General features: G+C 46.5%; 1 protein-coding gene across 3 annotated transcripts in view; it reads right to left on the reverse strand.

Annotated features, from left to right (window-relative positions):
* Positions 1 to 1,314: 1,314 nt before the first annotated feature.
* Positions 1,315 to 24,487, reverse strand: part of SLC25A37 (solute carrier family 25 member 37) — a 56,465-nt gene continuing 33,292 nt past the window's right edge. Inside the window, exons 1-4 of one of the 3 annotated variants that reach the window (XM_060178871.1) lie at positions 8,986 to 9,040; positions 7,633 to 7,696; positions 6,966 to 7,022; positions 1,315 to 4,559 (exon numbers count right to left, since the gene is read on the reverse strand). In XM_060178871.1, the coding sequence (XP_060034854.1) occupies positions 4,039 to 4,559; positions 6,966 to 7,008 (564 nt within the window). In that variant the 5' untranslated portion in view covers positions 7,009 to 7,022; positions 7,633 to 7,696; positions 8,986 to 9,040 and the 3' untranslated portion in view covers positions 1,315 to 4,038. Of the gene's footprint in view, positions 4,560 to 6,965; positions 7,023 to 7,632; positions 7,697 to 8,490; positions 8,960 to 8,985; positions 9,215 to 24,487 lie in introns of those variants that run through there. The other 2 variants (XM_007536609.3, XM_060178872.1) reach the window with 2 other exon arrangements.

The following is a 24,487-nucleotide window of genomic DNA, read 5'->3' on the forward strand; positions in this document are numbered from 1 at the left end:
CTCTGCAGGTAGACCACAGGACTTGCATGCACAAAGTCCCAGGACCCATCATAGGTACTGCATGTGCCCAAGCATGTTGCTCTAGTTCTGTCCCTCCTCTTGTAAACTCAATCTTTTATTCTAAACTACCCCCTAACAATTGCCCATTAGCTACAAATGAAAGCCACAGCTCATTGCAGCTTACCTAAAGGGTATCTCCTGCAACCCCCTTGTGGCCACAAGGCAACTCATTCTCCCAAAAGATGCCCCTTACTTAGGCCACTCATTCTGTCTTGGACTAGGGATAAAGCAGACATTCTGACTCCAAGGCTCTTAGGCCGTCTGAAGAGTCAAGATCAAGGGGACCTCCCCCAGCCTCAAGGAAAGGACTAGTTCTCTAGATTAAAGTTGAGACCTTTAGGGAACTTATGAGACTCCCAGGTCACCCTTGGGATCTTCCATGGAGAGGCCCTGACTGAACTTCCACAAAGGGACTGATGGGTGAAATAGGGAGAGAACCAACATGAGCAAAATGCCAGGGCTGACCTTTGGAGAACATAAAAATACATTATAATCCAGCAATACTACTGTAGGCATATATCCAAAGGACATGAAAACACTAATTCAAAGGGACATGTGCACTCCCATATTCATAGCTATATTATTCACAATAACTAGAGTGGAAGCAGCTTAAATGTCCATTGGCAGATGAAAGGCTAAAAATGTGATGGGTTATATACTCCATGGAATACTACTTTACAATAAAAAAGGCAAGATTGTGTCCTTTGGGACAAAATTGATGGAACTGGAGGTGATTATACTTAGTGAAATAAAAGGTGAAAGACAAGTGGGTGCTTTCAGTCATATGAAGACTCTAGAGAACTGAAACATATGAACTTGCAAATAACCTAAAACTAATATAAAGTCTAGGATTTTGTGAGAATTATAGGTGTTCTCATTGGGGGGATGAGGGCACAGAACCTTGGTGGTAGCTGCATTGTGAAACTTTATACTGTAATCCTATAAACCACAATTAATCACATGCTTAAAAAATGGCTTGATAACAAGAACAAAAAAAAAAATGCCAAGGCTATATATACAGAGAGTGCCTACAGCCAGCCACACCCACTGTCCCCAGCACAGTGAGCAAAGCCAACTGGAGGCTCTTTCCCCTGGCATGAGACTGAGTGTCTTCTGGGCTGGCTGTCCAAGAGGACTAAAAGGTGACATTCTCCTTAATGTATGAGCCTGGAGCAGGCACAAGTCCCAGGAGTCAGGGAGCTTCCCTCCACCCCCTTCATACCACTATGTCCTCATCACAGAGTCCACAAGGCATCAGAGCAAAGCTTTATTTCTCCAGCTCCAGTGCCACAACTGTAGCAGCATAGAAGACAGAGCCACACACAGAAACACACGTAACCCCTTCCCCCAAAGAGCCGGCGAACAACTGAGAGGCAAAAACAAGGATATTGACTCCAGGCCTTGAAGCCACACCGGCTTGCTTGTCTCATACACTGTGCATCTGGCAGGTGGGCAGTTAACAGGCACAATCACTCCTCAAATAAATAAATCTATTGGCATAACATACAGGAGAGACAGCCCAAGAGGACCACTGGAGGGCAGCACTTGTAAAGGCTTCAGCAGAGAAAGAGAGAGAGAGAGAGAGAGAGAAAGAGAGACATCATACAGAAGGGAAGCTTCTCACTTCCACAAAATGAATAACCTTTGATAGTCATTTATTGCTTCCCAACCTCCAAAGCATCCATGGAACACATGACTCACTGAAACACTCCACAACCCAGTGAGGCAGAGCAAGTGGTGTGCCCTTTCCTACCCAGTCATAAATCTTTCCACTGTGGGGCCACAGAGCCTTAGAATTTGCTTCCCACTCTCCCCCTTCCCCACCAAAGGTGTTTTTCCAGAGAGGTGACCAGTTTCTTTCTTGAATACATTGAAAACAAAACTCTCCAAGAAATAAAGAACAGATTGCAGCAGTGGGGCATCTCCCAAATGGATGAAAGGGGGTATAGTTGACTCATTTTGGGGGTCAAGTCAGATGCTTCTTTTCCTCCATTCACAGGATTTGAAAGGAAGGCACGACATGTTTGGACAACAGATATAAACACTTCTGGGGGTGGGGTGGGGAGGGCATAAACTGGATGCAACTGGTTTCCACCAGATTAGGTAGGCCAAATGGGACTCTGCAGGCCCTGAGATGCCCCAGCCCAGGAGCTAAGCCCAATTTACAGACACAAATGGAAGCTACCTGACATGGCACCCCAGTCCCCAGACCAAGGAGTGTTCTTGGAGGCACTGTGAGCAGGATCCTGAGATGAATACCACCCAGTGTCACCTATATCCTTCCCAAGAAGTGACAGTATCAGGAACAGCCAGGTTAGTGCCTCAGTCATATGCATGAATGACGTTAAGGTGCCAGGGAGTCAAGGCCAACATTCAGGCCAGGCTTTTCTAGAATGAGAACACACACACACACACACACACACACACACACACGTGCTTCCTATTCCTTTGTAAAGACTGGCTCAGAAAGGAAGCTGTGAAGCCACGGTGTCTTCCCACGGAGAGTTCTGGCAGCCCCTGGAAGGGTGAGGCAAGAGGAAACAGGCTTGCATTTTCTTTTGGTGGTAATCTGACCTGGATACATTATTTCAGACAACAAAGTCACACAGCCTTGCATATTCAGCAGACTGAGTGAGGCTGAAGAAGGCTCCAGAGGGGAATCTTGATGTCTGAGGAAGGGTCAAATTTCAGCAACTGGACTGGATAGAGGATCTGAGTCCTAGTACTATATACGGATGTCAAGAGTTAAATGGTGGGTTGGAGGACAGAAAAATGTCACAGATACACTTGATAAGTTTTTCAGTGTCTGAAACTACAAGAGAAAACAGGAGGTTAGAAGATTTTGTCCACACACATTCACAGAGTCAAGAATACCTGAGTGCCTGCATCAAAAGGCTAATGCAAAAGGAAGTCCTAGGTTCAAGGTAGGATTTCTCCCAACTGCCCACTGGATGTGAAGCCAAATGTTGGAGTCTCAATGGCTTTAAGTGCTTATCCAGGGAGTGTACATTCCCCTGACCCACAGAAGAGAAACAGCTTTTAGTAGTTGAAAGAAGTCAGTCTTATTCTACTGAGGGCCACTGCTCCCAGATGAGTATGTGTGTGTTCTGGACCTCAGAAAATGCTAAAAACCCTTAGTCCTGGGATTTTCTCAGAAAGGAAGGGAAAAGGCACACGAAGGTAGACTAAAGGAGAAAAAAAAAGTAACTGGAAATAAGATACAATTATTCTGACTTTTTTTTTAATGTACCTGTATCTCCCCCCATGAAAAGAGAAATTCAAAATACCAACTTTATTATTTTACATTCAAGTAAGAACTTCCATCAGGGGTTTCAAAACAATGTTAGGCCGTATGCAGTAACTGATTACTTCACGGCCTTTTTAACCTAACCCAATGGAAGACAAAAAGAAAGAAAGAAAGAAAGAAAGAAAGAAAGAAAGAAAGAAAGAAAGAAAGGAAAAGAAATTTCATATTCCCAACTATAACACTGGCACACACACACACACATACACACACATCCAAAAACTTCTATGTAGAAAAATAAAAGATAAACATTATCCATTTCTTTTATGCATTGTACTGGGACTTTTACAGGCATTGTTTTTTCTTTAATGTCTTCAGTCACTGCACATTTTCCTTCCTCCTGTGTGATCTATGGTTCTGGGGAGGAGACTGTCACAGTGAAGCTGAAAAGCTACATTTGTACTCTCTCAGGAGAAGAGGAGAAAAAGCAATTTCTCGCTCCCCTTCCAAAGTCTTTGCCCACCTACTACCACCTGGGCTGGTCCCATGACGGCCCCCTGGAAATGGCTGACCCTGACCCATCCCATTCTCCTCTCTCCCTAAGGTGTCAGAGAGCAGAGGGCCCGCCCTGAAAACACCCTGTAATTTTGGCATGAGGGTGAGGGGAAGGAGCAGGTAGGGGAAAGCCTCCTGAAAAGACAAGATTTTGGAACCCCTTCCCACAGCCTGTTCCGTTAGTATGGAGTTCGACTCTCCAGTTCTCGCTTGGTGAGGAAGTACTTGAAGAACTCATAGACAGACCAGGAGATGGCAGTGGAGGGCATCTGGTAGATAACTCGAGCCTGGATGCCCTTGAAGTAGCCGGGCAGTCCGTTGAGCTGGTACACGGTCCGGAAGGCGTTGACCATGCCAGACAGCCGGCCGCTGATATTGGCCAGACTGAGGGCCATGTTCTCCTGGGTATTGAGAAGTGTCTTGCACACGTCCAGGGGGGTGGTGGCAGCTGCAGCTAGTGCCCCAGCTAGTCCTCCTGAGATGATGTGGGACTGGGGGTTGTAGCCCCGGTGAGGGTTCACCTGTTCCTGCAGGAACTCATAGGTGATGAAGTGGATGGACTGGAAGGGAATGTTCATGGTCAGCTGTGTGGTATAGCTCCGGTAGAAGGCCTTTAAGCCCTCAGTCCTCCAAACTGTCCAGATGCAGCTGAGGGCCGAGCGGTGAGGTGAGTTGTACATCTGTAGGCGCTGTTTCACAACTGTAGCCAGGGCCATGGGGTAGACAGGCGATGAGGAGTTGGTTGATTGGGTTTGGCCCCACCCCAGGTCAGAGTAAAATGAGAAGCCAAGCCATAAAGAGAAACAAATGAGTTTAGACACACAGGTAACAACTCACAAAGAGCTAGCACACATAAAGTCCCAGCCCTGAGATGCTAACACAGGCCAGCTCTAGGCAATCTTATTTACAAACGTAGGAGCAGGAACCAGTGGTGGGCATGTGGCTATGTCTTGAGGCTCTCCTGCCTGAGGTAAAAGTGTTTCTTTTTCTTTTTAAATTTTACTTATTTTTATTTATTACCTTTATTTATTTATTAGACAGAGACAGCCAGAAATCAGGGTAGGGGAAGAAAGAGAGGGAGAAAGACAGCTATAATTCTTTCCTTTCTCTTTTCTTTTTTTTTTTGCCTCCAGGGTTATTGTTGGGGCTCGGTGCCTGCACTATGAACCCACTGCTCCTGGAGGTCATTTTTTTTTCCTTTTGTTGTCTTTTTGTTTATAGTTACTGTTGTTGTTGTTGTTACTGTCATTGTTGGATAGGACAAAGAGAAATGGAGAGAGGAGGGGAAGACAGAGAGGGGGAGAGAAAGATAGATACTTGTAGACTTGCTTCACTGCTTGTGAATCAACCCCCCTGCAAGTGGGGAGCCAGGAGCTCTAACTGGGATCCTTACGACGGTCCTTGCAGTCCTTGAGCACTGCGCCATGTGCACTTAACCCGCTGCGCTACTGCACAGCCCCCGTAATGGGGTTTCTAAGCAGGTAGCCACTGCAGACCAGATTCACTTGTCTCACCTTCTGGATCTGGCTGCCTCTGAAAAACCTACACCTGTCCCCAGTCTATCTCTGGAACATGTAGACTGACATTTCTTCTTGGCACTCTACATCTTTCTCTAAAAACTGACCACTCTGAGTTTCTGTGTCTCAGTGCTTTTGGAAGACCCTAGAATGATATCAGCTCAAGTTCAATAGCAGAGTCCAGCCAAGACCGTGATTCAATCCCAAGTACCACTATAAGCTGGAGGTGAGCAGTACCGAGGGGCGGGAGGAGGAAGAAAGACCCAGAACACAAGCTTAAAATCGTGCAGTGGTTAGCACCACCAATTCTCTCTCTGACAAGAGACTTTTTTCAGACAGGGGAAGAGAGGTAGAGAACTTCACGTCTCAAGAGAGAAAAGACCCAGCAAGACATTAGGTCCTAAACTTTCTCAAGAGTAAGGCTTGAATCACCTAAGGACACCAGGATATACAAAAAGCTGACAGAGCTCATGTTTACTCAGTTAGAGGGTGCTTTCAGAAAATATTCAAAAGGAAAAAAAAACAATGATAAAATGGGCCGGGAGGTAGCAGCAGTAAATAAGACTTCCATTTGAGAGGTCTCAGGTTCAATCAGGCAACACTAATATTCAGAGCTAAGTAGTGCCCTGGTAAAAAACAAACAAACCTAAAAAATGGCCAAACATTACTTTTGGAATCTGGAAGATGGCCACATGGAGCTACTACTATTCTCTCTATATTTGTATATGCTTGAAATTGCCTGCAATAACTAAATCATTTCTTAAAAAAAATTAACATAAATGGCCTTTGGGGGGCTGGGTGTTGGTGCACACTACAATGCACAAGGACTCGGGTTCGAGCCTCCAATCCCCACCTGCAGGGGGAAAGCTTTGCGAGTGGTAAAGCAGGCTGTTCTCTGTCTCTCTTGCTCTCTATCTCCCCATTACTTCTCGACTTCTGGCAGAGACTCTGATAGAGACTTTCTGTCTCTATCCAACAAACAAATAAATAAAGATAATAAAATTCTAAATGGCCTTTGTTGAGTCACTTATTAAATCTGCCTAGTTCTGGGGCCAGAAACAGAGGTGGGTGTGCATGTGTTTGTTTAGATGGATTACACACAAACACACACACACACACACACACACACACACACACACACACACAGTTTTCTGTCCCTACTCTGAGATTCTGATGAGTGGGACCTGAGAATCAGTCCTCCTGCTCCCTTGAGACGCTTAGCAGCATGCTAAAGAGAAACAAGGATGCCTGCGTGGTGGCATACCTGGCTGAGTGCACATTACAGTGCACAAGGACCATTATCTCCCCTTTCTATCTCAGTCTCTCTGTCTCTCCCCAAAAAATCAATTATTATACTGAGAGAGAAAGAGAGAGAGAGAGAGCGAGAGAGAGAGAAAGAGAAGTATACCTCTTAGCACCAGTGGCCATGGTCCCTCTCACACCTTTAATACCATGCCTGGTAGGACCAGAAGGCACCTGTCCCTCACCTAACCTCCTGTCTGTCCCCCACCCAAGCCCACCCTCCCAGCCTTGTCCTACTGCCTTTTCCACATCCCCATCTGCCATTCCCTGGGATCACGTGACATTACCTTCTGCTGGATTCATTACCGCATCATGGAGCAGGGTGGCCATACTCCCAGCTATTCCTGCAAAACAAACTCCAGAAAATTATCCTCTGGGATGAGGTGTGCAGAGGCAGTTCCTGGAACCTACACTCAGGTAAAGCCCTAGACCAAGTTTTCTGAGAATCAAAATTGACAACCAACTTCACCCCGGTGAGCAGTGACTCTCAAATCCCTCAAGGGATCATGGAAATATTGGGCAGAAATAGGGAAGTTGACAGAGGCCCAGGTGAACCACGGTTTAAAGCTTGGAGATACCTCATTTGAATTCTTGCATTCAGCCCTAGGAGAAGGCTAACCTGCTCACACAGGTGACACCCAGATGTCACACTTCATGGTTTTTGTTCAGGGTCTAGATTTCAATTCTTTCTTCTACCTGACCTGCATCTGCAAATTAGCTCATTAGTTAATTGCAAATTAGCTAATTGCAAATTAGCCACAAATTAGTCAGAAGAGAAATCTTTAAGAACAGCCCTTGGTAAAACCCAGGCAATGAAAAAACTGGACAAGGGGAGAGAAAATTAGGAAGACTTGCATTTGGTGATATCTAAAGCTAGTCGTGATGCTCTAGCTGGCTGACCCATCTAAGGCTTAAAAAAAACAAAACCCAGGAATTGAAAAATCAAGCCTGGACCTTTTGCTCTGAGTTCTGGGTTTCTTCCTCCTATGAGTGACACTGCCCATAGTTGAGATTCCTTCTGGAAGGTGGGAGGGGAGAAGGCCTTGAGAAGTACATACACATACCCCTCCCTGCTTCACCCACACTTGTCCTCAGAAAGGTGAAATGCACCCACAACATACACCATAAGTAGTGACAGTGTTGGGCAGAACCTGACTTGAACTGAGGTGGGTTAAACCCTCCTTCAAGGGGTCAAAGAGGCAAAGAACAAAACATTAACATAAAGCAGTTCCAATAAAACAAGGGCCTGGAGGCCATGTTCAAGATGGCATCTAATCTATCTGAATCCCTGTCTCCATAAATGCAACCAGGGGCCAATTTCAAGAAAACACAACAAATGTCTGCAAACCAGTCAGGACCAGATATGGCTGAGGTATACTGACAAGAGGGCCACTTTTCAGATCTAAAGCAGAACAAAGAGGTGGGAAAGAAGTGGCTACTGCTCACATCTACCTCTGTGGGAAAATTAATTTTGTTAAAAAGAATATACCTCATGCTGCTTGCCACAGTCCCACTCCAGACCCAAATAAAAACCAACACAAGCCAAGTCCCTTCCTCCCACCCAACCCTCAGGTGAAAACATCAGACTCCTCTCCCTGGAAAGACAGGCCTGTGGAGAGTTGCCCACAACTCCAACCCACTCTCCTCTCTCCCTCAGAGCCATTGTCAGAAACTATCTCAACCCTTGCTGGCAGAAATGCAACTCAGATAAAGAGAAGAGAAGTGGGGTGTGGCACCCCAAGGCCCAGGAGCTTATGGTGGGAAAGGCAGTCTGCTGCAGCAAGTCCTCTGTCAGCCATAAAACTTCTTGACCTTTTAAAGCTTAGTTAGATCTTGATGTTGTAGAGACCTGTTGAACCAGTTTTTAAATAGTCTCAAAGAAGCTGTCCAGATAGCTTTTTTTGTTTGTATTTTTGGAATCCAGCATTCAAAAGTTTTTGTTTCTGTTTTCCTAGATCTGATCATTAATTGCTTTTGAATGTTAAAAAAAAAAAAAAGAAGAAAAAGGAAAAAAAAAAAAAAGAACCCACAATAACAACTGAAACACCTCTGTCACTGAGTTTTCCCCAGGCTTCAGAAAACGGAGAAGGGAACAGAACATGTGTGTGCGCATATGTGTGCATGTGTGTGGGTGTGTGTCTGGGCATGTGTGCGCACACACACGCAACTCCACTCCAGAGTTCCTTATTCAAAAGCAAGCATGGCGGAGACCAAGGCGTCAGGCTGCTGGGCCACAGGGAAGAGCCCCGGGGAAAGGTCTGTTGAGCGAGAGAATTTTCTAACTCCAGACAAACGCTTTCAAAATACCGTTGGCTAGGTGGCTGTTTCCTTGGTGGTGGAAAACAGCATTTAAAGTCCTTTTCATGTTTTCATAGCAGGCAAAATACATGGCGTGGGCCGGCCCCGCACCCATCATCATCACGTTGAGGCCCCGTAAGGGTCTCCAGAAGCCTTCAGTCCGCATGATCTTCTTGAGGGCTCCGTAGATGCTTGTGTACTGGGCTTTGGGATCCGGATGCAAACTCTGCATTCGTGTCTGGGGGAGAGCAAGAAAAGATGGGAGGGAATTAACAAGAGTGGGGAAGAGGGAAAGGTAGACTGGGGTGGGGTGGGGTGGGGAGGGCTGGTGCTGGTGAAACAGTTTCAGTTCACTGCTTGGCTATGTGCCTGGGCCAGGTTCATGCTTGGCCCCCAGTGAATTGAGAGAAGTTTTGGTGCTGTGATCACTTTTAATCTCTTCTTATCTATACCTCTTTGTCTCTACATGAGAGAGAGATGGGAAGAGAAGAAAATAGACAAGAATCCATTTTTTTCTGACACAATGAAAAAATTCTTTTTTTTCTTTTAATATTTATTTATCAATTTTCCCTTTTTGTTGCCCTTGTTTTATTGTTGTACTTATTATTGTTATTGTTATTGATGTCTTTGTTGTTGGATAGGACAGAGAAAATGGAGAGAGGAGGGGAAGACAGAAATGGGGAGAGAAAGATAGATACCTGCAGACCTGCTTCACCGCCTGTGAAGCGACTCCCCTGCAGGTGGGGAGCTGGGGGCTTGAACCGGAATCCTTAAGCCGCTCCTTGTGCTTTGCACCAACTGCGCTTAACCCTGTGCTACTGCCCAACTCCTCTAGTGCTAAATTCTTAAGCATGAGGTTGAGCATTACTGGGCAATGCATATGTTGAAGTGATGTTCTGGTTCACTTTCCCCTTCTTTCTCATAAATAGATAAATAAGTAAATAAATCCTTTTATGAAAGAGTCCATTTTCACAGTGATACAAGCTTTTTAAAGAAGATCATATTTTTAGGGTGGAGGGCAGATAGCATAATGGTTATGCAAAGAGACTCTCATTCCTGAGGCTCCAAAGCCCCTCCAAAGCACCAGGTTCAATCTCCCACACCACCATAAACCAGAGTTGAGCAGTGCTCTGGTGAAAATTTAAAAAAACGTATTTTCTACCTTAGTTGTCTTCTCGCATATTCTCCTGAATTTCATTCCCCACAAGGGAACAGGGAAGAAGGGGGGGGGGGGGGCGTTTGGAGCAGGAAGACCAGCCCTGCCACTGGCAAGTTGTGCGACTCTTGATGACTCCCTTAACCTCTCTGGGCTAAGCTTCAGTAAAAATAAAAGAAGAAAAGAACCACAGCCAGGGTTGTGAACATCACATGAAACAATGCTAGAGGCTGGGGAGATAGCATAATGGTTCAGCAAAAGACTCACGCCTGAGGCTCTGAGGTCCCAGGTTCAATGCTAGCATCACCATGAGCCAGAGCAAAACAGTGTTCTGGTTTTAAAAGTAACAAGTAAAGCAAAGAATGTGGAAACCATTAACAAACTCAGAGATGTGGTCAAACAAGTATTGCCATTTCAGGGATCCCACCCTGGAGTCTGTTTTTTGTTGACCAACACATAGGCCTGGTACATGCACTAAAATTCCATCTCTCCCAGGTTACTGTTTCAATTTAGATTGAGAGAAAGAGAGACCGACCGAATGACCCACTGACCGACAGACGGAAAGACACTGTAGCACTGAACTTCTCCTAGAGCCATAGCATTTGCCATGTAGTGCTGGACCTTGAACCTGAGCCTCACATATGTGCCCTCTCCAGTGGGTTCTTCCTCTGGTCCCCATCCCTGTGTTCTCACTTACTAGATCCGTGAGCTCTGAATAAAGCAGCTTACCCTCAACAGTGTGGGTGGGCCTTGAAAAATCACTGAAAGTCTGAGTAGAAAGAAAACGGATGTACATACATCCGTTGATGGGCCTGAGGCAGAAAGTTCTAGATATAGTGGCTCTTTCCTGGGTCCACAGCCAGTCAGCTTCTCCTGCAGACATGGAACCTGCACGCTTCCCATAGTTCATGAACTATTTCCCTAAAAAAACAGCCCACCCAGGTGGGGACACACACACACACATACACACACACACACACACACACACACACACACACACACACACACACACACTGCTTCTCTGTAGGACTCTGATTTGCAGACAAAGAACTATTAAAATATTTGCTGGTTAGGAGGTTCAAGCTGGCCCAGTCCTGCAAAAGCAGTACTTCAAGGTCTGGTGGTGGCACACCTGGTTGAGCACAAACATTATCACGTGTGAGGGCCAGGGTTCCAGCTCCCAGTCCCCATCTACAAAGAGGAAAATTCACAAGGGGTCAAGTAGTGCTGCAGGCACCTCTCTCTCCCTCTAGAACATCTTCTTACCTACCATTTTCTCTCTATACTATCAAATGAAATAAATGAATGAATAAATAAATAAAAGTAGCTTGCACACACACACACACACACACCCTAGAGAAGACGGGTTCCAACTCTGTTAGCAATACTCTTTCTTATTCAAAGCCAAAAAGAGCACACACGTTATAAAACAGAAGGAGGGCTTCTTTGATTAAAAACTGGGGTGAAGAGCCCTGGGGCACTGCCTGTGGGGGCTCCCTCTCCCTTGACAAAACACATCCCACAACCCCACCCCAACCCCAAACTCAAAGGCAAAGTATAAAACCAATGATCTAAAAAATTATCGGTCTGCAGATTTTGCTAGTTAGCAAGCCACCAGGAAAATGAACATGCCACTGCCAGCTTTGTACTTGGCTGCAAAAGGACCGAGAAATGACAACAATAAACACCATCACTACTACCACTATTAAAATCCTCCCACCCTCCTTCACTCACTCCCCTTCCTTCTTTCCTTTCTCCCTTCCTTATTTCTTTCCTTCCGTCCTTCCTCTCTTTCTTTCTTATCACCGTAATTACCACTCCTGGTGGCTATTTCTTCCTTTATATATTTTTCTTTCTTTTTATTTTATTTTATAGGAAAGAAAGAAATCAAGGGAAGGGGAGATAGAGAGGGGAAGAGTTAGAGACCTGCAGCCCTGCTTCACCACTCCTGAAGCTTCGTGCCTTGCAGGTAGGGATTGGAGGCTTGAAACGGAGTCCTTGCACATGGTAATGTGTGTACTCAACCAGGTGCACCACCCCTAAAATCATGATTTCTTAAAAAGAAACAGTTTTAACACAGAAAGAAAGAAAGAAAGAAAGAAAGAAAGAAAGAAAGAAAGAAAGAGGGAGGGAGGGAGGGAGGGAGGAAGGGAGGAAGGAAGGAAGGAAGGAAGGAAGAAAGGAAGGAAGGAAAAGATAGGTAGGTGGCTTAGCAGCAGAGCATAGGACATGCAGGCATGTGGCCCTGGGGTTGATCCGGGCCACCACATGCACCAGAGATGAAGGATTCCTTGGCCTCTGTCTCTCCATCATAAAATGAGTAAATCTTTAAAAGAAAAAATAAATGTTTTCAAGAACAAGGAAAGCTACCTTTGTCAAAACCATTCTTTAAATTAAAATCTGCTTTAGTAAAAACTCACTGTTTAACTCCTACCTCCCCGTGTGTGTGTGTGTGTGTGTGTGTGTGTGTGTGTGTGTGTGTGTGTCTGCTGAGACTTCACAGCTCAGGCTTTTTCAGAGAGAGAGAGAGAAGAAAAGGTACCACAGCACTGAAACTTCCTTCAGAGCCTTAGAGGGCCAGGTTCCCTGTCTGGCAGCCTGTGTTCACTTCCCCTTTCCAATGATAAACTAGGACAAGTGTCCCAATGTTGAGTTTAACTCTACACCTTTTCACAAAGAACTGGAAACGGCTTAACAACAGAAGGTGTGGGGTGGCAAGATAACTCACCTGGGAGACTGCCTGTCTTGCCACGGAGGAAACCCAGGTTTGAACCCAGACTCCAATGCACTGAGGGAGGCTTCAGTGTTGTGGGGTCTTTCCATCTCTCCCAACCAACCCCCCCAAAAAAAATATCAGCCTGAAGCAATGAAAAAAAAAAAAAGACAAAGGAGGGCACATTAATAAGCAAATGAAACCAAGAAAAGAAGCAAGAGAATGTGCCCACACAGAGGACCCCTGAGCCGTGAGCAGTAAGCAGTGACCAAGAACCCCTCCTCACTCCTTAAGGCACTACTAGTGAACCCTGAAAGCACGTAAGAAACCAGATGATGCTTGGAGGGAAGTGGGACAAAGGTTCAGTAACACAAAATTCTAAATGATGTTTGAAATTGCTTGGGCTTTAGAGTAAATAAAGCTTTGTACTTTGCCCTGACTGTTCTGACCACTGTCTTGATGAAAAGCAGCAGCAAGATGCAGGAGGCAATAGTCAGAGAAACAGCTCCAGGGTAGGTCCAGGTTCAAGCCCTGGCACTGCATACAAGATGTTATGGAATCAGGAAAAACTCTGGAGGGGTGTTTGTGAAAAACTCTGGAGGGGTGTGTGTGTGTGTGTGTGTGTGTGTGTGTGTGTGTGTGTGTGTGTGTGTGTTGAAAAAGTAGCCCAGTAGGGGGTGGGTGGTGGCACATCTGGTTGAAAGCACTTTACAATGTACAAGGACCTGGGTTCGTCCCCACCTACAGAGGAGGTGAAGCAACGTTAGAGGCGTTTCTTTCTCTTTCCATCTCTATCCACCCCCTTCCCTCTTGATTTCCTTCTGTCTCTATCAAATAAGTAAATAAATAAAGATTATTTAAAACAATTTTTAAAGTAGATCAGGCATGGGGAAAATACATTATGAGTGACGTCCCAACTACACACACACACACACACACAACACACAAAGGTAGTTATCATGAGGTGGTCGAGCACCCAAGCTGAACACAGAAGCCCAGCTCCTCTGGAGACTCTGGGCAACAGTGTCAACTCTCTGAGCCTCAGGTCCTCCTCTACAAGAGGCAGCCTGCTGCACCATCACTGCAAACACCACCAGGCTTAAAAGCCGAGCCATCTTGTTCTATGGTCCGGTCCACAGAGGCAGACTCAGCCACTCCATCCATGTAGCCACCTCCACCCACCGAACCCCTCACACACACTAGCTGATTTCTCCCATTCCTTCCCCCAGAAGAGGGCCCCTGGGGAAGGGCTGTCTCTGCCTCCTTGGGTCCTGGGAATAGAAACAGGTGCCCCCACCTGGCAGGTGCATGGCAGTGAGAGAAAACACACAAGCCCTAGAATAAGACTCAGAGGATGCCTTCTGAGCCATCTCTGGCATCTCATCACTCTGGTCCTCTGGTCCCTGATGTATTTAAGTAGAAAGTGAAGAAGAGTGTCACAACAGTGGCTGATGCTGACAGTCACCTGGGAAAGGTTCAACAACATGCAAGTGGGCAAAAGACCAACCCACGTTCACTCAAAATGATTTTCCTTCCATTCTTCAGCTGATGTGAAGACTGACAATGCAGAGGCCCCTCTCACTTCCAGTATTTTCTAGTAACATCCTCCACCCACCCTTAGCAGTGAGAGAGTTGTCCTGCTTAGGTGGGGTAGCGGGGGGGTGGGGGGTGGGGGGTGGGGCAGAAGTGGGAGGCAGCAGGCACACTGGGCCAGAGTGTTAGAGCCAGGTAAGCCAGCATCTGGGGACCTACTGGGGACATGAAAGACTCCTCCAGGAGCTTCTAGTGGATGGAGGTGGCTGAGGGGAAGCCCATAGCTGGGGGGGATCCCCTCTGTTGTGAAGTCATAGGGAGGCTCCCTTGTACAGAGTCCCTCCCAGAAGTCTGCCCACCGGGATTCACATGGGAAATTGGTGGCTGGCCACTCACCCCCCCTTTTTTTTTAATTTTTTAATCTTTATTTATTTAGTGGATAGAGACAGCCAGAAATTGAGAGGAGGAGGGGGGATAGAGAGGAGAGAGAAAGAGAGACACCTGCAAACCTGCTTCACCACTCGTAAAGCTTTCCCCCTGCAGGTAGGGACTGGAAGCTCAAACCCAGGTCCTTCTGCATTGTAATACGTGCACTCAGCCAGGTGCGCCACCACCCAGCCCCCCCTTTTTAAAATTTTCCTCCCCCTTTTCAAATGAGCTGTGAGCCAGGGCTGGCAAAATATCTCACATGGGTAGTATCTACCTGCTTTGCCATGTTCATGACCCAGGATCAAGCCTGGCCCCCGTGAAGGAAGTTTCACTGTTGTGTGTTCTCTCTCTCTCCCTCTCTCTCTCTCTCTCACTCTCTCTCTCTCTGCCAAAAATAAAATAATAAACTAGGCTGAGGCAGTGGAGCATATATTAGTGAGCCCAAGTACACCTTCTTCCTGTGTCTATCCTCAGAGGGTGGTCTACTACCTACTAAAGCATAGGTCCTGGTGATGGGGACATAAATCCTATGGGGGGGGGGGGCCAGTCATCATCCCTCTGGGCCCACAGGACTTATGGTGCCATACTTGGGGCCAGTATCTCAGATTCTGTGGGACCTGCATTTCTCTATTCTGCCCACAGGAAGCTGCCATTGGGTCATATACCAGCCTACAGAGAACAGGGGAAATTATGGCCCAATGTGAGGTGAGGAGAGAACAGTATGGGCCATGCGGGGTGGGGGGGGTGCTAAAAGATGCTTGGGGCCTGGGGCAGAAAGGGGGGAGCCTGACTGGCCAGGCTGTACCCCCACGGCCCTTCTTGGGAGTGTCTCCTGAAGAGATGCCAAAGGCCAGCATGGGAGATGTGGCTGGAGAAGAGATACAAGGTTGGGATGAAAATGGGTACAAAAGAGGGTTTGGGTTTGACACAGGGGAATTTCCTTAATTTCCCTAGGCACAACCTATAGCGATGTTACAACTCCCATCCCCTTCTAGCTCTCTTGAACTCTAAAAGAAGCCCGGAGTGTTCCTTCTCACTAAACAGACACCAGGAGCCTTCTTGTCTCTTGGTTTGCATTCCTGGTCCCCTCAAATGGGCCTTCTGCTCCAGGAGATAGTATGTGCTATTCAGGAGACACTCTTGTATTATCTCCCACAGGTGATAACCTAGGATTCACAGATATTGTTACTTCAAAGGTGAGAAAACCTTCTATCATGCAAACGCCTGCCCTTTAGCTTATAAATACACCTCTGCCCCAGAAAGGGCAGAGGAATGATGCCAACATATTCCTGCCCTGGCTTTTTCATCTATGCCCGAAATGTAACACCAGTTCTGAAATTAAAATAGCATTCCTTTCTGTTTCTACAAGGAACCATGCTAATTCTATTTATTTTAACACAGGTCCAAGAGAGAGGCAGGCTGGGAGTACGGATCAACCTGCCAACGCCCATGGTCAATGGGGAAGCAATTACAGAGGCCAGACCTTCTGCCTTCTGCATCCCACAATAACCCTGGGTCCATACTCCCAGTGGGTCAAAGAATAGAAAGCTATCAGGGGAGGGGATGGGATAGAGTTCTGGTGCTAGGAATTGTGTGGAGTTGTACCCCTCTTATCCTATAGTTTTTCCTCAGTGTTTCCTTTTTATAAATAAAAATTAAAGAAAGAAAGAAGTCAGCCCAGAGCAGTAAAGTCTAGATAATAACCACAAAAAAAAAAAAAGATTAAGACAGTAAATCTAATGTCATTTATATATTACAACAACTTTTAAAGGTAGAAGGGTGGAGAGAGGGAAATATGAATAAATTAGGATGATCAAAAAAACTGAAAGAGATTAAACATACAACAACAAAAACAAGAGGAGATAGACTCACATGCTACTTACTCTTCCTGTCCAGGAGTTTCAGTTCCTGCTCAAGATCTAGCTCCTTGGCCCTGCATACTTCCTGATATTAAATTCCTATTCTTAGCTTCTGTATTTGCCCCTCCAGGGAGTTTACCCTGCTCATTCACATAGCTGGGGGCCATAGGAAGTCCTTCAGGAAAGAAATCCATTGGGCTGTTGAACCAGGCACCTCTCACATGTCTCTTGTCATCATAATGGAATCCTGGTCTCTATGAATGATTTTGCTACACCTCACAGAACACACCTAAGGAAACAGACCCGTCGACAGACCCTGTTAACAGAAGTCTAAACAGAGAGATGAACTCCAGGTAGTAGAATGCCCCCTGGGGAAACCCAGCATATGACCAGTAGGGGGCGCCCAAGAGGACAAGGGACTAAAAGCTAGGTGGGTCAGCCTCTGTGCCTGCTATGAGATTGCTTCACAGCTAGTGTCATTCACTCTCAGAGGGTCAGGATGGAGAGGTGATCTGGATCTCCTCATTGTGTACCATGAGCTTGACTCAGACTCTTCCAGCTCTAGAATATCTCTAGGTAGATGCCCTGCCAATGAAACAAAGTCTTTATCTGCCTCAATCTGCTTCCATAAACTCCCAGCTTGGCCAGAATGGGGCAAAGGATAAAGCCCCTGCCCAAACCCTCCCCATCACAAGACACAATAGGAAACACCTGCCTGGCTGTTCTCTCTTACTGAAGGCAGGAGGGAGGCAAGAGTGGAAAATGTGTCTTCTGTCCCAGGTGCACTTACAGGATCATGTAACAGGAGCTTGAAGTGTCCTGGGCAGAGAGCACACCTAACTCAGCACCTGCTTTTCAGACTGGGAACTGGGGCCCAGCCTGAGATCACATGGAAAAGGAGACAAGAGATCTGGGCCAGGACTAGAAAAAGCAAGAGGGATCAGCTGAGCTTGGCTTGGTGTCCCTGGAGCCTATAGTGGCCAGCCCAGTCCAGCCCAGCCCAAGTCCCTGGCCTCTCTCCCACCTGGGTATTCCCAACCCTTCTACTCCACAAATCTGAAAAAAGCAAGTAGCAAGGTCTGGGAAGACAGCATAAAGGTTCTGCAAAGAACTTTCATGCCTGAGGCTCTGTGGTCCCAGGTTCAATCCAGCACCAACATAAGCCAGAGCTGAGCAGTGCTCTGTTTTCTTTCTCCTTCTCTCTGTATCTCCTTTTTATTAAAATAATAAATAAATAAAATATTTCTATAAAATAACCAAATTTTAAGAAGAGAAAATGAAAAAGGCATGTGATAGAAAAAGCTCCCCAGGTGGATGGTGCATGTGGCACTTTGAGGGCCAGGAGACAGATGTGAAATCTATTCATCTGTTCAGCAGCATTTGCTAGGGGATGGCTAGGTAGCTCCACTGGATAGCGTGCCTGCTTTGTGCTGCACACAACCCTGGCTGGTCCCCACCACATTGGGGGACGCTTCAGTGCTATGGTGTCTCTCCCTTTCTCCCACTGTCTCTGTCTCTCCTTATCTGAGGGGGGAAAAAAGGGCAGTCCAGAGCAGTAAAGCCCTGGCTATGACAAAAAAAAAAAAAAAAATGAAACAACAAAAAAAAAATGGGGGCATCTGCTATCTGCTATGTTCCTACTCTGCTGTAGATGGGTCCCCCTGGGAGAGACAAGCGTGTGAGGGACGGTGCAATCAATCAAACAAGCACCTCAGGACAATAGGTAGACACAGCTCCCAGCCAGGGACCAAGGCTACAGCCAAATGACTAGCCAGGAACCTCTGATCCAGACTTTCTCCTGGGAAAGAAAGAGGTGTGTGTGGGGAGAGGGAGGGGCAGAGTTCTAGTGGCTCTAAAGTGCTAAGGAAAAGGCAATATTATTAGCATCTGCCGCCCACTGCCTGCTGCAAAATTAGAAATCCAGCTGCCTGCCTGTTGTTTCCAAGTAGCACACCATCTTCCTAAGCTGAACCACAGTGAAATCCAAAGCCACCCATCTATCTTTCTTTCTTCCTTTCTTTCACTGTCACCGAGGTTATCCCTGGGGCTCGGTGCCTACATAATAAATTCAGTGCTCTCACTGACCCCTTTTATTTTTTTTCTTTTATTTGATAGGGCAAAGTGCAATTGAAAAGGGAAGGAGGAAATAGAGAGGGAGACAGAAAGACACCTGCAGCACTGCTTCACCACTCATGAAGCTTCCCCTGCTGCAGGCAGGGACCTGGAACTTGAACACCCAGTCTGTTTTCTTTCTTCTTTTCATTTATTTATTTTTGTTTTATCTTTGTTTATTTATTGGATAGAAACAGCCAGAAATTGAGAGAGAAGGGGGTGGGGGGGGGAGAGAAACACCTGCAACAACTGCTTCACTGCTCACAAAGCTTTCTCCCAGTGTGTGGGGACTATGGGCTCGAACCCAGGTCCTTGAGCATTGTAACACATGTGGTCAACCAGGTGCACCACCACCCTGCCCCACCCACCCTATTTTCATAGCCCTTCAGTGCTTCTCCCTTTAGCCCTCCGGCCCATGTCTCCCACATTGACAGCACAGCATGAGTGCAACAATGTTACGGTACTTTTGCTCTATCCATAGGCATGAAGAGCAAAGAGTACGCACACGAGGCTGAGGAATAGTCCCAATGCCAAGAATTACAGCCTGTGGCCAAGAGGGACTGCTGTGCATTCCAGGTAAAGCCGCAGAACATCAGTGAGGGCTTCCAAAGCCTGCTTCACTTTCCAGAGCCCACAGGAGGTACACACAACAGATGGAGAAATACAAACCACAGTTGAGATAAGCACACACAGTCAAGCCTTGGCAACAGAGAGAGCACTGCTCAGAGTCTAGCTCAGAGGGCCCTGAATCCTTGTTGTCCTAACTACAGAGGGCAGGCTCCTGAAGGTGTTTCTGTGAGCCATATCCTGAATTTCTGAAAAACATGGCTGGAAATTATAAAAAATGTAGCCTAAATGTAGCCATTCCATGTGATTCCTACTCATCAAACAGGATCAGAGAGATACAAACTCCTTTAGCACATGCATGCTTACAAGTTTACATTTTCCAGTCATATCTTTCCATATCTCTCACAACTAGCAACACACACACAAACACACACACACACACACACACAACATACTCTATGTTATTTTAGTCAAGAGGAAAACTGGAAAACTGGATCCTCTTAAAGCTTAAGAATCGTAAGGGAATGACTACAACTGGCTGAAATGAACAACTGAAATGATTCAACTGGCCTCTTATGCCTGAAGTTCCCAGTTCAATCCTCAGCACTGCATGTACCAGAATGTTCTCTTGCTTCTCTCTCTCCACTCTCTGTCTCATGTGAAACTTTCTTTTTTTCTTTTTTTTTTGGGGGGGGAGGTAATCCAAAATATGAGTTTTGCTACTTTAAGCTTTTTTTTAAAAAAAATTATTTATTATTGGACAGAGACAGAGAGAAATTGAAAGAGGAGGGGAGGGGAGATAGAAAGGGAGAAAGAGAGACACCTGCAGCTCTATTTCACCACTTGTGAAGTTTCCCTCCTGCAGGACCAGGGGCTTGAACCCAGGTCCTAGCACATTTTATTGTGTCTACATAACCAGATGCACCACCACCTGGCCTCATTTTGCTACTTATTAACTTTCATATGTAATCAATAAAATAAATCTTAGAGCAGGATAGTGGTGCACCTAGTTAAGCACACACCTTACTATGCACAAAGACCCTGGTTCATACTCTGACGACCCACCTGCAGAGAGGGAGCTTCAGGAGCAGCGAAGTTGTGCTACATGTGGCTCTCTTTTTCTCTCCCTCTCCCACCTGATTTCTCTGTCCTATCAAAATAATAAATAAATAATTAAAAACAGAAATGGAACTGTCATCACAATCCTTGCTACATTCTTCCCTTTTACTCCAAGCATGTGACACTTTGATATTAAGTCTATTTTTTTTTTTTTGCTTTTATTTTGGATAAACAGAAAGAAATTGAGAAGGAAGGGGGAAAGAGGGAGAGACCTGCAGTCTTATTTTCACTACTTGCAAAGCCTTCCCACTGCAGGTGGGGACCAGGGCCGTGAACCTGGGTCCTTATGCATGGTAACATGTGTACTCTCAACCAGGTGTGCCACCACATAGCCTGACTTTTTTTTAAAATATTTATTTATTCCCTTTTTGTTGCCCTTGCTGTTTTATTGTTGTAGTTATTGTTGTCTGTCTTCATTGTTGGATAGGACAGAGAGAAATGGCAAGAGGAGGGGAAGACAGAGGCGGGGAGAGAAAGAGAGACACCTGCAGACCTACTTCACTGCCTGTGAAGCGACTCCCCTGCAGGTGGGGAGACGGGGGCTCGAACCAGGATCCTTACACCAGTCCTTACACTTTGCGCCACGTGCACTTAACCCGCTGCACTACCGCCCAACTCCCGACTTTTTTTTTAAGGCAATGGAGCAGGGAATAGAATAGAAACAATTGTGGCTATATATATATATATATATATATATATATATATACTATATTATTAGGGTGAGGGTAGAGGGATGTGGAGGTAAATTCTGGGGGGCTGAGACACAGGTATCTCCAGGCTCTGGAGACAGATGATCAATAACTGTTTGCTGGAAGAAAGGTAGGCTGGGGCTGGCCTCTGGGAGGCCTTGGAGAGCTTGCCAAGGTTTTTAGAATTTACTGTACAGTCAAGCATTCTCCATGGTTATGTATTACTGTGTAGGGTAACTGAGATGCCTGGAGGAGCTGCACTGCAAGACTGACCCCTGAAGTAACAAGAACCCTCCCGAGGGGGTTGCCACTGTCACGTTATGGCGACACTAAATGTCACTGGCTCTCAAGGTTTACCTCATTTGTGTCTGGCTCCCAGGATGCCATTCCCACCCACATTCCTTTATCCAAAGAGTCAACTCCAGCCTCTCCTCCCCTTTTCTAGAAAATTCGATGGTGGGAGAGGGAGGGGTGAAAGAATCTAGGTCTGGTCTGGTTCAGGCCCAGTGTTGCCAGGACACCATCAGAACATTCAGCTTGTGGCCGCCCAGTGGATTCTTCTTCTAGCGTTTGCCCTTCTTCCTTAGCCAGTCAACAGCATCAGGTTGAGCCTGATGTAAAGTTTCGAGACCTCCTTTGAATCTGGAGAGGTGGCAGTCGTTGACTATGTGGGTCATAGTCTTTCTGGAGCCGCAGGGGCAGTTCGAGTCATCTCTGGCTCCCCAGCGATGGAACATAGTGGCGCACTGGCCATGGCCTGTTCGATAGCGATTGAGGAGGGCCCAATCATAACGTGCTAGGTCAAAGCCGGGTTGACGCTTGCAGGGGTCTGTGATGAGGTGTTTGTTCTTTACCTCAGCTGACTGCCAACTCTGTTTCCAAGAGTCTGGAACAGAGAAGTTCAGTGTAAGCATAGGGGACCAGATTGGGTGACGAGACGTCAAGCGTTGGACAGGGTCCGCGTATATTGGCAGGTCTGGTCGAGCATAGACGTGGGAAATGAACTTAGATGATGCCGCATCCCGACAAATATCTGGCGGGGCGATGTTGCTAAGAACTGGCAGCCATGGAACCGGAGTGGAACGGATGGTTCCAGAAATGATCCTCATGGAGGAATATAATTTGGAATCGACCAAGTGGGCATGGGGGCTACGGAACCATACTGGGGCACAGTATTCTGCAGTGGAATAGCATAATGCCAGAGATGATGATCGTAGTGTGGAAGTGCTCGCGCCCCATGAGGAGCTGGCCAGTCTTGCAATGATGTGATTCCTCGCGCCCACCTTTGCTGCAGTTTTTATGAGATGTTTGTGAAATGACAGAGTGCGATCGAGAGTAACGCCAAGATAGACTGGATGGGCTTCATGCCGGATTCTCGTATCGCCAAGCTGCACATTAAGCTCACGAGAGGCCGAGGCATGGTGTAGATGGAAAACAGATGATACCGTTTTTGCAGTGCTAGGGATTAGTCGCCATTTTTTACACTAATCAGATATCAGAGACATGTCTTTTGTGAGTGTTTCCTCGAGGATGTCGAACTTGGATGCCTGAGTTGCACAGCAGATGTCATCGGCGTAGATGAACTTCCTTGAAGAAGTTTCAGGGAGGTCATTGATGTAAATATTAAATAGCGTACGAGCCAGAACAGAGCCCTGGGGGAGGCCACTTGAGATAGGTCTCCATCTGCTAGACTTGTCACCCAGATGCACCCGGAATCTTCTGTTTTGGAGAAGAAATGATATAGTGTTGGCCACCCATGGAGGCAGGCATCTTGAGATCTTGACTAGGAGACCACGGTGCCAGACCGTGTCATAGGCTGCTGTGAGATCAACAAAGACAGCACCCGTCTTTAAATTCTTCTGGAATCCATTTTCAATGTAAGTTGAGAGGGCCAGGGCTTGTTCGCAGGTAGATCTTCCTGGGCGGAAACCAGCTTGGGCGGGTGATAGGAATTTCTCTGTAAGAGGAGAAATATGTGACAGAAGCAGCCTCTCAAGGAGTTTGTAACACATGGATAAGAGAGAAATTGGTCTATAGCTGGTGGCCAGTGTTGGGTCTTTCTTTGTTTTCAAAACCGCTATTATCTTCGCAGGACGCCAAACTTTGGGCATAGACTCAGATTCCAAGATGTGGGACAGGAATGAAGGGAGCCCAGTGGATTAAGCTATTGCTGCTCCACAGGTGGGCGGACTCCCAAGGTGCCAGGTAAGCAGGCTGGATTTCATGAGCGGCAACGATGACATCACCAGGAATGAAGACTACTGGGTTGGGAAGGGGAATCTGAACCTTATTTCACTCTCACCTACCCTTGTCCCCACTCTAAGAGGTTAAGGATCTCAGCCCACTGTTGGTATCCAGAGACTGTGCAGCCCTCTGCAAAACCAGATAATTTCTCTGAGCCCCCAAAATGATCCACGTGGCCCAGGAAGCTGTGTAATGGCTAGAGCTCCAGACTTGCAAGTATAAGGTCCTGAGTTCAATTCCTGACATCGCACATGTCAGAATGAGGCTCTGGTTATCTCTCTCTCCTGTCAATTAAATAAAATATAAGAAAATTATAGTAATGTGGTGAGCAGGGGCAGAAAGATAGCTCGCCTAGTAGGGCGCCTGCCTTGCCAGGTACATGGCTCATATTCAAGCCCCAGTACCACATGGATGGTGCCATGGCCCCAGGAAGCTCTGGTACTGTGGTTTCTCACTGTTTGTCTTTCTACCTGTAAAAATATTTCTAGATAGGTGAAATCACATATGTTCAAGGATTATTCAATGTCCAGAAACTTTTTTTAAAAGATGAGATTTGAAATAGTGATACTAACAGTTCATTATCCTCATTCTAAAACAAGGAAGCCAAGACTCAGAACAATGAACAAACAACTTGCTCCATGGTCACAGAACACAGGAAAGGAATGGAGACTAGGCGGCCTAGCCTGACAGTCATGTTCTGAACCACGAGGTGGCCCTGCCAAAGGGGTGGGCTAAAAGGGGTGACAGCAGCTCCAGTGCGCTCCTTCCTCTCATCTCTGATGTGCTCTGCCCTGCTGTGACCTTGCCAAGCAATGTGCACATCCCCAATGTCCCTTTTCAAAAAGGGGGCAGCCTGATGTCACACTGATAACACTAATATCACAGTCACACAAATCCTAACTGGCCAGTCCACACAGCCCCAAGGCTGTCTCGATCCCAGAGAGTCACACAGCCTCACTGTTCCCCTACCCTACCCTGAGCAGTACTGGCTCACGAGGGGCCTGTTCTCTGTCCTTTGGCCTGACCACTGGCTCCAGGGGGGGAGGGGGTGTCTCTGAGGCTGTGGGCAGGTGACAAAATAGTCTAACAC

Source organism: Erinaceus europaeus, chromosome 19, assembly GCF_950295315.1.
Source record: "Erinaceus europaeus chromosome 19, mEriEur2.1, whole genome shotgun sequence".
Taxonomy (NCBI): Eukaryota; Metazoa; Chordata; class Mammalia; order Eulipotyphla; family Erinaceidae; genus Erinaceus; species Erinaceus europaeus.